The 18212-nt window shown below is 38.9% G+C and overlaps 1 protein-coding gene across 3 annotated transcripts; it reads left to right on the forward strand.

Moving 5' to 3' along the window:
• The first annotated feature begins 2866 nt into the window (after positions 1-2866).
• Positions 2867-16781, forward strand: bcas1 (brain enriched myelin associated protein 1). 3 transcript variants are annotated; one of them, XM_062541053.1, is made up of 13 exons: positions 2867-2991; positions 3257-3331; positions 3695-3764; positions 4516-4886; positions 9588-9716; positions 10685-10744; positions 11588-11626; positions 11808-11993; positions 13079-13132; positions 13594-13716; positions 13821-13904; positions 15035-15253; positions 15568-16781. In XM_062541053.1, exons 2-13 carry the CDS (start codon positions 3290-3292, stop codon positions 15640-15642), a joined length of 1452 nt encoding a protein of 483 aa, XP_062397037.1. In that variant the 5' UTR covers positions 2867-2991; positions 3257-3289; the 3' UTR covers positions 15643-16781. The 3 variants fall into 3 exon arrangements, with proteins under 3 accessions (XP_062397037.1, XP_062397039.1, XP_062397038.1); XM_062541055.1 differs by lacking the exon at positions 13821-13904; XM_062541054.1 differs by lacking the exon at positions 13079-13132.
• Positions 16782-18212: the final 1431 nt, after the last annotated feature.

Consider the following 18212-nt stretch of genomic DNA (forward strand, 5'->3'; position numbering starts at 1 on the left):
AAGGAGAGACTCCATTCACTATGCTAAAATAAGATAGCAGGGGGGCACTGCCGGACTGAAACAATGCATGCACAAAGACAAAAATGCTGTTGCTCACTTATCCAACTTTAGGGGACACTATGAATAACTCAGTTCCACAAAAAAATGACATGTTCCTTTAATAACAACAGTCTAGCAAAAGTAGTGTTGTTAATAATCTGAACCTATGTAGTCAATTATCAGTATCCACACCTTTATTGATAAGATGTATTATAAACTAAGGCTATCAAAATAACTGATTAATGTTTCCAAAATCATTTCAGCGGTTCATCAACTCGGTGAACGACACTTCTGCTTTCACTTCGCGGCCCTCTATCGGTTATAATCGTAAAGGTAACTTTACCAGATCAGGTAGCGTATCTGTAGTTCCATGAAATGAGACATAAGAAAGTACAAATTTGACTTGTTTTGATGTCCCAATACATAATACTTTCATAAAATAAGGCAACATACTCTACCTTGTCAATCGTTATTTGCTGGATAATCAAATAATGTCCGTGGGACAGAGGAAAAGTGCTTTAGTGTTGCTTTAATTAATTTGAGAAAACATAACGCAGATTAATCAATTCTGTATTACCTTTGACCCGGAGCCATTCAGTAATCGTTAGACTGTAAAATGAAGATGTGAGAAGAGAATGTGCTGCCTAGATCATTGATTGGAACATTCACTTTTAAAAAATGGCCTGATGGTGTTAAAGTAAAGTAAAGTCCTCAATGTCTGCACAAAAGAATTTACATATCACCACAGTTCATCAACTCTTAAGTGCCACATCAATGCAAAGAAACAGTGTTGACATTGAGGAGAGTGTTAATTTATTTTCTTTGTGTCCCCTAGAAGGTGAAATGCCTTGTATGTGAAAAAAAACCTTCTACCCGAAGCACCTTTGAATGTATTTCCTCAGCATATTGGGTCATGTTATAGATTGTTTTGATGATTATTTGAACAGTGAAAATAATAATAAAAGAGTTTTTGTACTTTAATGTCACTAATGCGGTTTATTCCTTGATTCCTTTCTTCATTTGCATTGAAATATTTAAAATACTTTCACAGCAAAATTTATATATGCAATTCATTTAGATTAATTAATCACAGAGTATGTAATTAATTAGATCAGAATTTGTTATCAATTGACAGCCCGATAAACAAATAGCTCAAAGGATGAGGCATACTGTATGTGCATATGTGCAATTGACAGCCCTATAAACAAATAGCTCAAAGGATGAGGCATATGCGCTGATGTAGCCTAATAACTGTTGCCTGGCGGTTGGCTATTCTATTCAAGGGGCATAATACAGCCTAGAAAAAAAAACAGTTAGCTCACCAAACTGCCACCCTCTATGTTATTACACAACTTTACCCTTTACGAGTTGAAATGATAACTACTTAAATTATAAAATAAACTAGCTATAAAAATATGCACATAATAAGCCAATGATTAGAGCTCATTTTTACTGCTCGATTATTAGAAAGCACCTATGAGCTGGACATTAAGGCCTGTTATCCATATCTCTTGTGCATCAACCTAACCAACTTATTACAATGCTCGTTATAATTGCTGATGACAGTCCAAGGACCATGCTGGAAATAAGTATTTTACTTCAGCATGTCATCCTTTGGATTTGTCTTTTGTCTTAATCCAGAAATAAATCAATCAAGTCACTCAGAGGCTTTACTGGGGAATATGATCATTAGGGCCCTTTTTACCTGGGCACATGCACCAGTATTGCTGTGCCCCAGGCTGTCCTGAAAAAGGAAGCTACAGTATAGCATGGATGACCAAGATAACTAGCTTATCTTAAATTAACCGGCTGAACAACACAGGTGACCACTATTTCAGGATTTTAGGTTCTAGCTCGGGATTCTAAGTTTAACACTTGGAGGTCTGGGGCCTTTTCAGGCACTTTGAGGCAGTCTGCTGTACCTCAAGTTTTTCATCTAGCTAAAAACACCTACGCAAAAGTGGCTCATATGGTTATATTCTAGAGGTCCTCCACAATAATTATATGAGAGTAAAGTGGATGTAATGAAATTACGTTGTTTTATCATAATTATAATTATAGTATAATAATTTAGTTACTCACAGATTGTAATTATAATTATAATTCAGTGTAAACACAACTATTTAAAAAACGATTTTCAAAGGTCAAAGGTCAAAGAAAAAAAAACACTATAAAATATATCTAGCTCAAACTAGAAATTGAAAAAAAAATAGACTAATGACTCGTGAGTGGCTCTTTCAAATGCAAATTAAGTTGAATGTTTTTTTTGAATGGCCCTGCTGCAGGTGAGAGGACTGAAATCCTAGGATTTTCTTTTATTGTTTTTACAAAGTGCCATTGATACATTCTCTTTTAAACATATATATTTGGAAACTAGCCGATTAAAGGTTTCTAATGGTGTCACTTCTAGGACAAACACTAGCAGAGATTGAGATGTGTGTTTGGAACAGTTTTTCAAATAACCAGGGGGACTTAGAATTGCCCCTGGTTGGATGCAAGTCTCCTTAATTCACAAGATGAGCAACAACACCTCCTCAGGACAGGGAAAATAAGACAGACAGAGAGAAAGGAGAGAGATGTAATCACTAGGTGATATCAGTGTGATGACACAAATGGGGGTGGGGGCAACTTGATGAGAATAAGAGAATGTTCGCAAATAATAGAACAGTGACTAGCCTCCAAAGATTAAAGCCCTTTTAAGACAGACTGTTGGTTCAACCTCAGTGATAGCACCTGATTAAAATGCTACCACACCCCCTCTAATCAGGTAGTGCAGGAGCTGTGTATATATAATGGCACTCCTGCGACACTGCCCATACATCCTTGTGCTCCACTCAGCCACCCAACTTGGATTACTTACAGTACAAACGGATCTAGCTGCTCTTTAAAAAATACCATACGGACTCCAGGGCTGGATCTTCGTGTGACAGATAACTGACGAAGAAAGTTGAGGTAAAATCTTAAATGAAAAAACTTAAAACATTTTATATGTATTGCTGCACTCCACAATTGTAATGACACTTTGTCAGCAATACTGGTATAATGGTGCAAATAGTTATAACAAGTTCCATACTGATGATTATGGTGTTTACAAGTTGTGACAGAATGCACAATGCATGAATGCAATGGAATTTGTTCATGAATGTGAATTTGAAATTATTTCTGATCTGCAATGGTTTAAATCTTAAGCACAAATGTAATAATTGTTTTCTTGTAGGATCTTCAACCAGACCAGAAATCTAAAATCAAAATGGGCAATGAAGTGTCATCTCATAAAAAGAAAGGACGAAAGGTAATTGTTGCTTCCAGGATTTTATGTTCTTATACATTATATACTTGTATACATTTATTTATTATTATTTATTTATATTATAATATTATTTATATTATTTATTTTTAATATACTTTGAGAACCAAATTGTGTTTGTAAATTTGTGATTCTAGAAGAGTTTACACACATGAAAAAAACAAATAGTTGTAATGTCCTGAAGTTTTGGAAGCTGGGTGGTTCCACTGTTTGCTCTTCATCAACATCAAATAATCACATGATGACTGGTTGTTTAGTTGCAGCAGTGAGTTAGCCTAATCCTTTTGACGCCCTGTAGCTTAAGACTTGTGTGATTAGGCACTGTTTCAACAAATTTGCCTGTTGCAGGGTAAGGTTCAAAATGGTGATCTTAATGGCCATGCTGTCGATGTATCCTCCAATGACCCGACTGAAACAGGTATGTATTTATGTTGTTGAAAGTTCCTTTTGTATTAAGTGCTTTTATCATTGTATAGTATCGCAATTGTAACGGTTTGTTGTGCAAAAATCATCTATTTCTTACTATTTTTGCAGTCCGATATGTGACTGTCAGCTAAGGTGGAATTGCTTAGAATCTCTGTTGTTTCTTGTGACCTTAACTATACACTTACAGTAGATCAGTTTTGTCATCTTTTTCAATATGGCACAGAGCCATTTAGTTGAACAATGTGTAAACTTGGGGCGTAGACAGGGGAGTAGACGAAGAGCTGCTGTTTGAGTTGTTCCTGTGCATACATTCCCTGGATGTGTGATCTGTGGTGAATGACTGTTGTGTACTGTAGAAGACTGTGTGTACAAAAAATGTTGATCTTTGATGATTAACTATCATGGGAAGAACAATACCTCAAGGTGCTTTAGAGGAGGAAAAAACTACTTCTTGATTGTGTAATGGATTTTCTCTTGGTTCAATACAATTGTATCAGATAGTGGTACTAGTGTCTAACTGTGTAATTAAACACTACAAGTAAGAGTAGCATGTTCCTCTGCCTTTGACTGGTTATCTAAGCTATGCTATGTCTCTTAAACTTCTACAAAATAATGGGAAAGGGATAATATTCATGTTTTGTAAGGGAAGGATAATATTTTACTATTGAGTATAGATTTGCAAAAGTGGGATTTGTTATGTACACTTGTTACACGTTGCATAATAGGCTTGCTTTTTCTTGTAGTGACCACCACTGAGGAAACTCTTGACCAGACCTCTCAGTCCCCTACCTTGGCTGTCACAACAAATGAAGATCCTTCTCCTGTAGTGGAGGCCACAAGTGCTAGCCAGACTGATGGAGAAGTTCAGGAACAATCCAAGGAGCAATCCATTGACAAAGCTGCAGCAGAACAAACCGATGATGCTGTATGCGTCACTGAAGAACCAAAGTCACCTGGTGGAAACAAGACCAACTTTTTTGACAAGCTTTTCAACAAAAAGAGTGACACAAAGCCTGTGGAGGTGGAGGTGGAGGTTGACGTAGAAACCCATTCAGAACAAGTTATCTCAGCTGACCAAGTTGATGCAGAGGAGGTAACCAACAACCTACAATCTGTGAGTAACTAAAATGAACCAAAGACGTGTTTTACTCCTGAAATACTATAAAAGAATCTGGTGTATAATTTTCAGTATTTATTATATTCAGAAGGTAGTAAGGTGAGGTCACTAGTTAAGTAAAGTGTTAGTTTTACAGACTGTCTTAATATCCTTAAAGGTATATTCCACCATTTGGAGAATTACACTCATTTTCCACCTCCCCTTGAGTTAAACAATTGATTTTTACCTTTCTCCAGTTCATCCAGCCATTCTCTGAGTCTGGCGATACCACTTTTAGCTCCAGCCTAGCATAGATCATTGAATCGGATTAGACCATTAGCATCTCACTTGCTAGCATCACATTTAAAAGTGACTAAGATTTACGGTACTTTTTCTAGTGTAATAAGACCAACGGAAAATGAAACGTGGCAATTTATTAGGCTGATTTGACAAGGAACTATACTCTCATTCAGGCGTAATAATCCAGTCACGTCTACTGCAGCTCAACCTTGTTGCTGGAAGTTAGCCTACCAGGACTATTGTCAGGTGCTGCGTGATATCATTGTGCTGCTGTGCCCATGGTGTTCCTTGATTATTACGCTGGAATGAGAGTATAGTTCCATGTCAAATCATCCTAGAAAATCATCATATTTCATTTTCCATTGATCCATTGATCCGTTGATTCCATTGATCTTCGTACACTTAACTGTAACTTGAGAGGAGAAAAGTTTTAAGTAGGAAAATTACCAGAAATCTTGATTCAATAATCCATGCTAGGCTGGATGAACTGGAGAAAGGTAAAAAACAATTATTTAACTAAAGGGGAGGTGGAAAATGACTGCAATTCTCCAAATGGTGGAACATCCCTTTCAAATGCTTGATTGTTTTCAGTGTTAATCCAGTATTATGCAATGAAGTACATTATGCTGAAGGTCCAGTAGCCTCCTCTCAACTTGAATTTGCTGTTTTTAAAGGTCAGAAGATGTATAGCAATGTTGACATTTCTGGATCTTCAGCCTGTATAGGCTAATGTGGAATGAATTTGATGCGTTTTAAAGATATGTCTGGAATTTATTGCTTTAATTGTAGGCTGCCGAGGAAAACTCATCAAAAACGGGAAACTTTGAAGTAATTGAAATTCTGTCACCTGAGGTTCTTCCCACTGACGTCATCAACGAATGTGCATGTAGCATTTCCGACTTTGAGGTCATCCCACTAGCAGAAGCAGAATCTGGACAACAATCAAATATTTCGGAAGCTGGTCCATATCAAAATGATTCAGTGAAAGATGAAGCAGATTTCAAGCTTGATGCGCCAAGGAATTCTGAGAGTGGAAATGAGATGGATGCTGCAGTTGACGCCACTGAAGTTCTCACTCAGCCTGAAAATTGTCCTGAGCCTTTTTTGAAGCCATTGTATACTGTCGTTGAAGAACCATCTATTGTGGATCCTACCACAGAGCTTGAGCTTGGCAAACCAATTCAGCCTTTAACAGGGTCGGAGACAGCTGCTACAGAGACTTCACTGCAAGAAACTCTTGTTTCAAGCCCTGTGACTGTGACAGATGAATTGCAGGTTATTCCAGAGGAAGAGCTCCATGCTGAGGATCCGAGTGATGTTGGACAGACAGAGGTGCAATCTGAGATTCAACCTGAAGGCAATGCAGAGCCAGAGATACTACCAGAAGCAATAGATGTCACAGCTGAAGATGAGGCCAAAAGTGATTTAGGGATTCGACATGCTGAAGATGCTTCAGTTCAGGAAGCACAAGAACAAGAATTAAATCATTCCGAAATTGCTCTTGAAGATGAGTCTACAGTGAGTGAAGCTGGAGACAGCAATTTACCAGATGGAATACCACATCTTTGTGCTGAGAATGGTGGTGTTGGCCTAACTGAGGTGCAGCATGAGGCTCAGCTTGAAGGCACTACAGAAGAAGTAGATTTAGCTCCTCTGGCAGAAGCCAAAACAGACCCTGAGATTCATCCATCTGAAGGTACTCTGGCTCAAGAAGGTACTAAAGATACTTCAGCTCAAGAAGAGCAAGATGAAGAATTAATTGATGACAATATTGTCACAGGGGAGCTGATTATTCCTGTTACTCAAACAGAGACTTTTGTGACACCTGTGGAATTCGATAGGTCTGCATCTTCAGCAGATTTTGAAGCTCTGCAAACTGAAGACACCCAAGATCCAGAAGAACATCTCTCAATTCCAACTGGAAATACTGAAGGGGAAACCATTGAAACAGCATCATTTGAGCAGGGCACCAATGAAGATTTCACAGAAATTGAAGCTGAAGATGGCTCTGTTGATTTTGAGGTCATTCCAATGGCTGAGGCAATATCAGACTTTTCTGAGGTTGGTGAGGGGGCACCTATGGATGAAAATAATTACCTGAATGGTGAGGGGGATGCAGAAATGAAGTCCATTGCTCCTGAAGCTGACTGTCCAAACTTAGCAGAGGGAATATCAGAAGAAGAGCTTCATGCTGAGGATTCAAGTGATGTTGGACAGGCTGATGTGCCATCTGAGTCTCAACCAGTCACTGTCAAGCAGGACATGCCACAAGAAGCAGTAGATGTCACAGCTGATGGATCAGAAGTTACTGAAGCTGACAGTCCAAACTTGGCAGAGGGGATATCAGAAGAAGAGATTCATGCTGAGGATTCAAGTGATGTTGGACAGACTGATGTGCCATCTGAGTCTCAACCAGTCACTGTCAAGCAGGACATGCCACAAGAAGCAGTAGATGTCACAGCTGATGGATCAGAAGTTACTGAAGCTGACAGTCCAAACTTGGCAGAGGGGATATCAGAAGAAGAGATTCATGCTGAGGATTCAAGTGATGTTGGACAGACTGATGTGCCATCTGAGTCTCAACCAGTCACTGTCAAGCAGGACATGCCACAAGAAGCAGTAGATGTCACTCCTCAGGAAGAGGTCCAAACTGATTCTGAGATTCATTGCTCTGAAGATACTGTTGTTCCATATACTTCGGAAAGCTCTGCGCAAGAAGAATTAATTGAAAACAAGATTGATGACAAGCCCTCCGAGAAACCTGTGGCGACTGAAGATGGCCACACAACAGCTATCAAAGAGATAACAGAGGAGGTCATGGGTAATTCAGAGGATCTTCAGGACTCAGAGTCACCTGATTTAGAAGGATCACATGCAACAGAAGAAACGGAAGCACAAGCAGATAATGTAGAATGTGAGGATTCCACTTATCCAGGTTGTTTAGATGTCCCACCAAATGAAGTCACTCTAGACGTGCTAATCTCAGAGGATTCGGCTGCAGTTGAAGGAACTCAGGAACATGCTGAAATTCAGCCGCTGGTGAACTCACAATCAGAAATCCTGCAGACCTCTGGAAATGCTTCAGAATTCACAGAACTGGGAATAACCCAGTTAGCACTTGAGGAGGATGTTGAAGAACCATGCAAACAAGATCTCACATCTAATGTCCTTGCCCAGGAAGTATTGTCTGTTTGTGAAGAGTCTTGTACAAACTTGTCTGTTGATGTTAGCTCATCTCTAGATGTGATTGCTGAAAATGAAGGAGACACTGACACAAAGGATGGCAGTGCCACACCATCAGAAGCTCTAAACAATAAGAAAGACACTTCATCGGCAATGTTGCAGATATCCATGGGTAAGATGGAAGACAGCCAGCATGAATTGACTGAGGTTATGAAAGTTCAGCTGGATGTGCCAGAAGAAAATGCCGTTGTGAATCATAGATCTTCAGCTGTCGAGGAATCTCCTGAGGATGGGAGAGTCCCGATGATCAAAGACACCACAGAAGAAAGTACAAGTCATCCTTGCCTCTCAGCTGAAGAATCTACACAGTTACTTATCAAACTGCAAACAGCTTGCACCAGTATTTTAGAGGACTTATCAATGTTTAGTATTCAGTCAATCAATTTGAAAATCTCAGCCAGACAAAGTCCTGTCCAGTTAATGATTGATTTTTGCCTATGCACAAATGGTGTGGCAAAATGTGGGAATGATACGAGTAAGATCTCAGAATGATGAGTCTCAAAAAATGGGATGAAGAAGGTCAAATTCCAGTCTGACTGAATGACAGTGTCGTAAGTCTGCCCACTGAGACATAGATTATTGTTATCAATGTATGAAATCTGGACAATCTATGCACTGCTTTTCTGTTTTGTAATTTCAAATGTCCTCAGTTGTTTGTTAAACACTCTGCGAACGACTTAATTCTTTTGTAAAATTCTTTGGAATAAACTTTGTCTAACTACATTATTCAAATTGATTTACTAATTATTCTTTTCCCACCATGCATGTCTATTTCCTTTAAAATGTTTTCTCAAAAAAATGATGTGTATCTTCATGTCCATCCATTAAAAATTGTTATGCGTTAGTTTCTATTTCAATAACAAATAAATAAATAATGGGGGAAAAAAACATTATATGCTATTTTTTGTTTGTAAAACATTTCATGTAATAAAATGTGCATAAGCTTACTGCAGTGTGACACACATAGTCTGTAAGCCATGAACATTGCTGAATATCAATGAGTGAGGGTGGGGAACAGGCATTAATAAAAGGATTATTGTTGCCAGTGCCCCGAGTAGGCTGAGGCATGGCTGGAATTGTGTTTGTGTCTCAATGCTGCGATTAACAGGAATTGCACATTGGCTGTGGGGCTTTAATGCTTTATCCAAGCTGACAATTCTCTGGCTTCGCCTATAGGAGCCTGTGGACATAAAGGACAGTACAGAGCTCGAACTGTCAGAGAGAGAATCTCTCCACTCTAGTCCAACTGTCACTGAACAGAACCAATCGGAGGAAAACCCAGTTATGAACTTTTTTAAAACACTTGTGAGTACATTTTTTTTTTTAAATGTTGTTGAATCTTGATTTTGACATACAACTTAAGTTAAGCTGAAATGAATTGAGGTCTTTTGGATTTTGAAATCATATATTTAATGACACAGATTTCTGTTTGAAACATTTTGAAGACCAGTTATTTATCAATGTAACACAATCAATTACATTACAATTTAAAGCCTTGGAGATGCTCTGATGTCATTTTTAGCTTACTGATTCCTTCTCTAATGGCATGTCAGACCTTTATAGTACGTAGTCTCTTTGCTTACTGCTGGGATGGTTAACATGATACAATGAATTCTTGTTGAATCTGGCAGCTAATTATTATTTCTATTGGCTGCAGCTGAACAGAAAACACTGAATAGGTCAGTAGTCTATGTGTGATGTCACTGCGTTATGATCTTGTCAGTGATCATCACCCCATTGTGTGGTTAATGAGCATGTTTGTTTACTCCAAATGATCAACACGCTAAAATCAGATGTCCTTATGGAGTTAAAAACAGGCCTCACACCAGGCTAAATCAAGCCTCTGAACATGGCAGGATGTGGCAGCCTTTTGTTTCTGAAATAAAGTGAGCTCACAAGGGAGCCCTATGCATCTGGAAGTTGAGATGTGCCCAGATAGAGCCGGGCAGGCCTACGCCATCTCCAGAGTACAATGACTGACTCAACAGGGAGTGCGCTGTATCTTGGCTCTACATGAGGGCCTTTGTCTGCTTGTGCTTAAAGCTAGCCTCCATCAGGAATGCATACCATGGCAAAGCAAGCATTTATCCTCATCAAAAAGTTGTATCATATCATAAATAAACAACATTTTGAAGATATTTTAAAGATTAAGCATTACGTTTTGGATTTCATATATGGAATTTTTTCAAGAAAAATATGTTCTCTCTCACCCAACATTGACATTTGTGCGCAAGCAATCAAAACTGTCTCTGCGGTCTTTATTCCATTCACAGGTGACTCCAACCAAAACTCCCAAAGAAGCAGCAGCAAGTTCTGATGTTTCGAAAGATCAGGTAATAGCATATATGAAAGACAAGATTGTTTTTGAGTTTTTAATCGTGTTATGTGCAATAATATTGTTGCTTTTGCTTGAGAGATACAATGCATGGTGATAAAGTCTTAACACAAATAGACTTAATGAGCAGGTGTGCCTTATTCATCTCAGTCAGTCATCATCCGTTTATAAATATCTATCCCTTTGCGCTGTTCCCTTTTACATTTTAACTATGAGTTTGAAAAGTTTATTTGTATACTTGTATGCCTATGCAAGATAATTGTCTCCTCAAATCATAGTAAAAACAAAGTCTTACCTTAACATGCAATTGGTGTAATGCTCATTTGCATGATCAACATCATGGTTCCCCTTGTGTTTGATATGCAAATAGGTAGCCTACCGTATTAGCTGATTTCAACTTTGTAAAACAGATGTCTACACATTCCCTACATGCTCTCATATTGAACTATAATGATTTATGATGATTTTTTATTCTCCTGAGAGGGAACCATATAAGCAATAAAAGGGGACTGTTTATTGCTAATGGCTGACTTAGAGTCCTAAAGCGAGAGATTGTGCGCACATCTAATAGTGCAGGTGCTGGACCAAAAAAAATGTGAAAAGAAAAGATAAAGGTCCGCATTGACATAGAGTCCTGACATCAGGTAGCCTAAGTTCAGCAGTTTGACCATCCCTTAAAATATCTAAAATACTGAGCTGATTACCATCTTTACTTGAGATCTTTCCTTTGGGTTGCTCAGAAAACCATGAATACCTTTAATAGAATGAACGTTAATGCTGGGAGATTCAGTACGCATCTCTGTAAAATGTTGTATTAGGCCTACTTCTTTTTGTCCCACAGTCACAGACAGAAACTGCAGCAACAACAGTTCCAGCAAATGTGAGTGTGAGCTTGTGACAATCAATATCATTAACAGTATCAATTCTTTACAACTGATTGTGACGAAAGCATTGCAGCTAAAGCCTTCATGTGGTAGGCGTATGTCTTTCGCGTGAATTGTTTGATCAATGGCATTTTCCTAACTCATATTTGAAATGTCTTTTGTTCTAATTTTACCTAGGTACAGGAAGCGGAGGCAAAAGGAAAGATGGCCCCACCTCCCCCACCAGAGCCACTGAAGATGGAGGGCAAGAGTGAGCCAACAGCTAAGAAAGAGGAGTTACAGGATGCACCCAAGGAAACAGAGGCAGGCGCCAAACCCAAATCAACCAAAGAAAGTGCCTTCAGTAAATTCTTCCGTCCAAAGGTAGGCCTACCTTTGAGCATAGTTGTTGTACCATAATTGTTCACATATCTTCCAAGGGAACGCTACAGATTGCACAATGTAAAGGGTGTTCATGCAATTTAAGCTATTTTGATTGTTTTGTGTATTATCTTTCAGAATATTCTACTAGATATTTCAACTGAATATTATACATTAAATTATATAATGCATAATCACTTACAGTACACACTATAAAGTGAAATATGTGAGACCATAACAAAGTGATGTGAATTTGAGGTATTACTAGGCTTGAGGCTCTCTAAGAAAGTGCCCAGGGGAACCAGTGCCTCTGCCAAACCAGCTACAGTGGTAAATATAAGCAATAGATTATTAAATTAACCAAACTCACTCGGTACTAGTCAGTAGTCATGATTTCTAATTAAATACTCATGGGATTTTGCATATTCATGAACACATCACAGTTTTCATATGCGGATGGTTTATTTGCTTCAGTCATGTCATTCCACTTAAACTTGCGTAATATCAACATTAATATAACATAGATAGCTGTCATTATGTGCTATCAGTCATTTCATGAGCCAAAATTGAATCATTTTCACCCAATACCATGCACCAAAGCATTCTTCTAATCATAATATCTACATCAAAGTCATCACTTTGATTGTGTCTGTGTTCGTGGGTAGCTTTGTGTATTCTATTTGATAGACATGTTGCACTTGCATTGACACGTTTTATCCCTCCAAAATGGACTTTTGTTTTATCTCTTTGAAAGGTCCAATGTCCACATCAACCTACTTTTTGTATTCAGCATCTTTTCTGTTTCCAAATGAACTGTAACCCATTGCTTATCTAGGTACAAGGCCTCTGATTGGATTTTCAATACAGAGGACCAGAGAATTTGCTGCTGTTACATTCTTTAAACAAAATATAGTTTGACACATATAGATAAGGGTGGTTTTCAAACTCAATTTAATACTTCTTTTAGGCTTTCCACTTCTTGTTCAACTTCTTTTATTTTCATTCTGATTCTTGCAACAGACTTCCTCTTTCCCTGAACTGCAGCAGTTTGTGCTGAAATGCATTGATCTGGTTCTGCTTGCTTACAGGCAGTTGAGGAGGCACCAGTTCCTGTGGAGGTAGAGGTAGAGGTAGAGGTAGAGGTAACTCAAAACCATTATGTTGCTATGTCTAAACTCTCATTACATCTCTCCTTTCTGCATTGCATGCATGCAGGTCTGAACATCAGAACAATCATTTCCTTATCTCGGTACTTTTGGTGGAGGAGCTGTTTACATTTTTTTTTTTATTATTGCCAATCAATTTGTCCTGAATTAACTGCTTAAGGAAATCCTTAGAGGGGAATGTGAAAAGACTGGGTGAAAATGATTATTATTTTCTTAACATGTTTTGATTCACCCTCATGAATCGGAAGAGAGGTTCCCTGTTCTTTGCACTTGTCCTTGTTCTTGGAACACTTGAGGGTTTCTTTACATAAAGGGGCTGCTATCATTTTGCATGTTCTCTCTAGGTGGTTCACCCATACTACATGAGCCCTTTTTTTTATGACAAGGTGCACATGTCTCATGGTGGCTCTGACTTCTTTGTTTCCTTTACTCTGAAGACTGATGCTTCCAAGGCTGCCACTCTAGAGGCCTGTGCTAAACCAGAACCAGCCCCAGCAGTCAAAGAGGAGGAGAAGAAGGCTGAGAAGAAGCCCTCACCTTTTGCCTTCTTCAAACCTAAAGTAAGGGCTTGGCCGACAGAAGAATTATTCTTTAAACAGTTGAAAGTTGGGTTAATATTCCTTAATGTGTTATTCGTATAGTAACAAAGTTGTGTGAATTTGAGGTATTGCTAGACCAAGTGACCTCTAAGATCCAGGCGGTGGCCTCAACTAGTGGAATCCGTGGGGTTGCTAAGTCAGCGGGACCGGTAAATGACCAGAATATGAATTAGTCTAATCAAACTAAATTAATAGTCTAGGTTTTTTTTTATTAACCAGCTTTTGCCAACAGCTCTTCATATCGCTCAGTTAATGACTAAAATACATTGAGGTCTTTAACACTAACTGTTTCTGTCTCATTGACAAAACTTCTACACATCATACTTTGCTGAATACTTCAATCACCACTGAATTATTGAATGCCTTTACTTTTGAATTTCATTATTTCAGAACTGTTGAATGAGCCTGGCTTCCATTACACTGTTCCATCTCTGTGTCTTTTCTTTAAAAGCAGAGTCCTCTGTATTTGAGAATTCTGAGCCAGCATATTTATTTCCCATTTACAGACTCAGCACTATATACAGTAAATACAGAACTAGAGTACCATGAGGAGCAATTAGCTGAAATGGACAAAAGTGGACTAAATTAAAATCACAGACTCGACAGCTCTTTCGTCCAGAAACATTTAGGCCTAGTAGCACAGCCAACCAGTTTTCACAACCTGTAAACATTGTCACCATCACTTCTGTTTTAGTGAGGGTGAAATAGTTTCAGTGAAATAAATTGCTAGTGTAGGCTAGCTGTGCAACTAGATCATAATAGAATTTGATTAGGTTGAGGGAGCAAGTGAGTAGTCAAATGACTGAATAACGAAAATATATATATATATTTTAGGCTGTTTATGAAAAATAATGATGGGACCAGTTAGACCCGGAAAAAGAATCGCATTGTCACATTACAATTGCATTGCATCACAACTTAACAACCGGCTTGGCACTGCTTGCTAACCTGCTAACATTTAGCGATATAGTCAGCCATGTCATGCTGTGAAAAGTTGTCTTTCATGTTTGTTTTGAATTACTCGTAAGACCCTTCACATAACCATTTACCATTGCAGTTAATTTGAAGATGATGCCATAAGTTGCCTTATAATTGAAGTATCAGAGAGTGGCAAATTGTTTCTAAGTTGCTATAAGTAACCTTGGAGACACAACAGTATTCATTCCTTCAGAACACACTATAGTAAAATTATACTTGACTGTACCCTATAAGTGTTGTTGTAAGGGTGCAGTGTAGTCATTTCAAAGTAAAGTTCTGATATCATTCCCTTGAACTGCAGGCTGCAGAGCCCACAAAGGACTCTCCTGCTGTGGCTGTCAGCCCCGAGCCCCCCCAGGCTGCAAAGGTCAAAGAGGAGGTGCGAACTGCCCCACCCACTGCCCCACCAGCCCCACCTGCCCCACCACTGGACAAGTCTGTGGAGAGTGCCGAAAGTCCATCCCCAACTGTGCCCCGCAGAGAAAAGAGGAACTCCATTCAGCTGTTCTTCAAGAACCTGGTACCAAACTAAAGGCAGTACATTCACATATCAGTTCTACAGGTACACTGACAAATAAAGGTTATTGGCTTATTCTTGTGGAGCGGCCTTTTGGGTTTCTACCTCAAATGTGGTGAAGGGTGCCTTTCTATAGTTCTCAAATTTCCCTTGCACCTTATTTGCTAGCAAAAAGTCAATCTCAATTTCAATCTCTTTCACAAGTTCTCAATTTCTATCACTCTTTTTGTTGACGGAACATTTCGATCTGAATAGTTTCCCCCATCCTCCACCCACCACCCCCCCTACCCCACCATCCCCCTCTTTTGCAATGCTAGGGGCAGAAGCGACATTCTGATGCAGGAGTGCAAACGGAAGCTGCTGCACCTTCTACAGCTGAGAAGGGCAAATGAACCTCCATCTGCCCGTTTGTGTGCCTTAATGAGAACTTTTGCATTCATACAGATATATATTTATTATTTACATTTTGATCTGATACCATCTTAGGAATGAAGGTGTTGGGTTTATGGTTGGTTCATATCCAGAGAGTGGAATTTAAGTGAAAGTGGCAGAAGGTTTTTTTTTCATCTTTTCACAAATCATGAAATCATCTTTTTGAAAAAGGCCATTTACTGTAAAGTGAAATTGTAGGGACCCAAGTTGAGTGATGAGTTTTAATGATTGTTTTAGGTTTGAGAGATTTGCAGAAAGTATGTTGTTTTTGTTCGAATGTTTCTCTTTTATAATATGACGTGGAGATACTTTAAAAAATACTTACACTTTTAAGTTATCTTGTACATGCTTCACTGTTTAACATGGTTATAAATAATTAACATGATGATGTAAGACTGACACACAATGTGCATTAAAATTTTAATGACAAGAACTAAACATGTTCTTTGACGTACATTACATCGGACATAAGCACCTGAAAATACAATCTTACCAACGCCATTCCTCAGCGCATGTTATTAGCACACAAACTCCCTTAATGAGGACATTACAGCCACTTGAAAACACTGGAGCACTTTATGATTTAGTTGATGTTTTGTGGGACTTTTGCCATTACATTTGCAAAGCCTTAAAAACCTTCAAGCAGCTCACACATTTTGAAAACACATGCCATCATAGCTTTGGTATAGGGTCAGATAAATCCCTTTCGGTTTCAGCCAATCAAATAACAGCATGTCTAAACTGGTTTCCCTGGAGATATACACTTTATGAGGACATGTCGGAATAAATATGACTTTACAACAAAAATAACACACGAGTTCGCTAAAATATTGGTACCATTTTGTCATCCCATGATATTGGTATGGACATGTCCCTATGGTTCATATACAAACCTACACCCTTGCATCATGGTGAAATGTTTTTCTTTTTGTTTATATTTCTGATGATTTGCCCATTTTAGGACTATAGGCATTTGGATGTCGCATGATGTGCAGATCTTCATGACACCAAAAATGCTGATATCTGTTAAAGCCTGTAAAATACTGATGTTGTACTTGACCACCACATCACTAAATAAACCAGTGTCTTGTGTCTCTCACACTGTTATTGTACCTCTGTATGAAACTTGATTGTCGGAAATGAATAGGATTCAATTAAAAAAAAAAAATAGTCTATTATGGTAGTCATTCTTGAGACATTCTTGGGACAAAACATGAGGCAATTCAAAAATGTATGCAATGATGAATTACTTTGCATATATTTTACATGGAATCCGAAGAGATCAGTTTGCAACCACCTTTCCAACCATCGCTTTTGACAGAATCAACAATAAAACACATAAACAATGTCCTCACAAATAAAGAAGATATTATGTAATCTTATAGAGTTGACGACTCCATCATGCCTAACAGTAATGCCATTTTAAGTTTAACTTGTAAAGGGGAGAGAATCTGATGGAGTGGACATCTGAATGTGTTGACACATTTCACAAACTAGAATGTATAGTCCCTTTCCCACATACCTTCTAGAAGTTACCCGGACATATTTACCCGGGTATAGGCAGACACGGACGTTTCCCACATGAGCTTTATGTCCGAGTGAGATACGGGTAATTGTGTTCACACTAGACCCGAGTAGGAGCCGCGAGGGGTGGGGCAATGTCAGCACTTGCAGGGGGAGGGAGATGACGCTAAATAAATGCGTTGTTGTGCTGTGTTGCCTGGATGATGCAAACTTACATCAGATCCAAAACATCATGAAACAACAGAAGTAGTTAGCTCGCTAGTCAGCGGGAGCTAGCATAGAGGAAAAAATAGCTAACGCCAGGACCACAGTAGGCTAAACAAAGCTCTACTTCAACCCTCTCTGGTATAAACATCCAACATAACAAATTAATAGAAAATAATGACACACCTGGAAAATATAAACAGCACACAGAGGTCTGAGGCTCCTTCCCAACTCCTACAAAAAGCAACAATGCTAAATAACAGCGACGTTATTAGCTGTTAATTGCTATCTACTGTAATAAACAGCTAGTTGCAAGCTAATCGACAACACTTCAAGCTACTCACGTTTGCAAGGATAATCCTGCCTGTCCCGCAACAAACACAACAACGTGATTGCAGTTTAAATTTTTATTGTAGGTACACAACAAAATGTCACTGTGTTCATACTCGTAGGGCACTCCGGTGTTCTCGTCTGTGTTCATACTCGTAGGGCAATGTTTATCGTTACCATGGCAATTTGTATTTTCTGCCTCGCGCTGCAAGCTGGCTGCAAGCAGGCTGCAAGGGCGCATTTCTATACGTCATCTGTACGCCCCCCATCTCTACCCAGAATTGTGCCGGCTGCGTTCCCACCTAAGCGCACCCGGGTAACATCTAGAAGTAGTACTAGGGGGCTAGTAGGGTGAGTTCCGGGTAAGAAAATACCCGAGTTTTGCGTTCCCACATACAGCCACCCGTTTGATATCCGTTTGACATCCGGATGTCTCGCTCATGTGGGAAAGGGACTTATGTTGGAAGCATTT

Source organism: Sardina pilchardus, chromosome 7 (genome assembly GCF_963854185.1).
Source record: "Sardina pilchardus chromosome 7, fSarPil1.1, whole genome shotgun sequence".
NCBI lineage: Eukaryota > Metazoa > Chordata > Actinopteri > Clupeiformes > Clupeidae > Sardina > Sardina pilchardus.

What these genes read in the sequence shown, in the direction of transcription:
- bcas1 (XM_062541053.1), top strand. Translation starts at nt 3,290, where the DNA reads ATGGGCAATGAAGTGTCATCTCATAAAAAGAAAGGACGAAAG. An exon ending in ATAAAAAGAAAGGACGAAAG is followed by an intron (nt 3,332 to 3,694) that starts GTAATTGTTGCT and finishes TGCCTGTTGCAG; the next exon opens with GGTAAGGTTCAAAATGGTGA. An exon ending in TTGCCTTCTTCAAACCTAAA is followed by an intron (nt 13,717 to 13,820) that starts GTAAGGGCTTGG and finishes TGTGAATTTGAG; the next exon opens with GTATTGCTAGACCAAGTGAC.